General features: G+C 35.0%; 1 protein-coding gene across 2 annotated transcripts in view; it reads left to right on the top strand.

The window, feature by feature from the left end:
* The window catches only part of smarce1 (SWI/SNF related BAF chromatin remodeling complex subunit E1), a 16132-nt gene that overhangs the window by 2587 nt on the left and 11667 nt on the right, over positions 1-1878 (top strand). For both annotated transcript variants that reach the window (XM_014025454.1, XM_014025455.1), the window contains exons 3-4: positions 607-650; positions 1285-1383. In XM_014025454.1, the coding sequence (XP_013880908.1) occupies positions 607-650; positions 1285-1383 (143 nt within the window). The remainder of the gene's footprint in view (positions 1-606; positions 651-1284; positions 1384-1878) is intronic.

Genomic DNA, 1878 nt, shown 5'->3' with positions numbered 1-1878 from the left:
TATTTTCTTTTCTTTTTGATTGTTTTAATGTCTGTTTGAAATAAATAAATTAAAAAAAATAAAGAAACAAATGCCAAGCACCCTTTTTTAAAATCTTTTCATCTGGGAGACTTTTAGAATAAAAACATCATTAGGGAGTGTCAAATGTATCAGATTATGTACAGCAATGGGGAATTTGTTAATTTTAAAATGATTTTATAAAGTCAATCATAGTTACTGACATTTACTGTGACAATAAAAACAAAAACTGAAGCATATATATATATATATATATATATATATATTGGTTATCACCATCCTTTTTTTATTTTAAACCTTGAAATTAAAGATTTTGATGTTGACTGTAGTCATTTACTTACATTTATTTGCACACAGTCACCTGTATTGTTGATGTTAAAAATCAGATTTCTGTTGAGTCTTTAAGTGTGCGAGGTCCGGTGGATGATGGACAGACCTGACCACATTTCTTTGTGGGACAAAGTGTTTAGGGATTTCCACTGTTTCAAACAAGACTGTAATAGAACATTCAAACATCTGGATAYAAATATAAAAAATAATAAGTTAAATAATAGTTAAGTTGATGTCAGTTTTTTACTCTTTTCACAGAACGCCCATCCTAYGCTCCTCCTCCTCCCCCTGCCCCAACAGCAGTAAGTGTCCAGCTCTCAGCTTCCTGCTAACCTACATGCTTAATGCTTCCACCACATCCTTATTTTCTTTGCTTTCTTCAGTATTTCTCTCTGTCTGAACCCACTAAGGTTGTCACAAATCTTGTTCAGCTCTTCATCCCCACTGTCACTCCTGAGTTTTCCTGTCATGTCATCATTTGGGTGCTTTAATAAAAAATACGGTTCTTTGCCTCAAGTGCTTTTCTTGTGCTCAAGTGAAACACTTTGGGAATCCACATTGAGGAACCTACACTTTTGACATGAAATATCAGTTTTATTACTTCTTCTGCAGGTCGTGTTCATTATATGTGCTTATTTTGATGCTTCTTTCAAAACATTGAGCGTGCAACATTGTGAACTGTGGAATTGCAAACACAAGATTCAATAAAAGCAGCTTGTGCTTAACAAAACTGAATTTCTGTAGGTGCAGCATTCACATGTTGTGTGTTCTGAACCCCAGCCTGCTGCTTAGTTTTTTTGCTTTGCATTTTCAGGTCATCAAAAAAAGGTTATTTTTATGTTTTCTCCTCCCTTTCACTTATTTGTGTTTTATCCCTCTTCCTCTTGTTTGTGAGTCATTTCTCATTCGTGTTTTGTCTCATTTGTCTTCCATCAGCAAATGCCTTCCACCCCAGGGTTTGTGGGCTACAACCCTTACAGCCATCTGGCCTACAACAACCTCCGACTGGGAGGGAGCTCCGGAGGCTCCAGCAGGGTAATGAATGTTATGAAAGGATAAAAAAAAGTTTCGGGAGCGAAGGAAGAATAGAATAAGATCCTAAAGACACAGATTAAAAACTGAAAAAGATTATTATAAGAAGGTGGCATTAGGAATAATGTGAATATTCCTTTTCAGGTGAAAGATGAGGCAGCTGCACTTTAGACAGATATTTTTTGCTGTTATTTTAAGGTCTGAATGGATTTAGCAGAAATCAGACAGGAGCGAGGCCAGGTTGAGTTCATGACGAAACTTTCATTCTCAAAATTATTAAAGTCTCGTCGTGTGGGATGAGCATCTCATTACGCATCTAATGAATATTGAAGCCAAAAATGTTAAAATTCTGATTTATGTATTTATTTATATATATTTTATTCATTTTTATATACATATGCAGTATATTTTTTTTACATCTGTATTTTTTCTCTTCTCCAAAGCTTTAATTCCAAAGCTTGAATTGTTGTACCGCTCATTGTTCAGTGTGTCCCCTAG

This window comes from Austrofundulus limnaeus, unplaced genomic scaffold (genome assembly GCF_001266775.1).
Source record: "Austrofundulus limnaeus strain Quisiro unplaced genomic scaffold, Austrofundulus_limnaeus-1.0 Scaffold477, whole genome shotgun sequence".
In the NCBI taxonomy this organism is placed as follows: domain Eukaryota; kingdom Metazoa; phylum Chordata; class Actinopteri; order Cyprinodontiformes; family Rivulidae; genus Austrofundulus; species Austrofundulus limnaeus.
The sequence above is the reverse complement of the archived record's forward strand: the minus strand, read 5'-3'. Positions and strand labels throughout refer to the sequence as shown.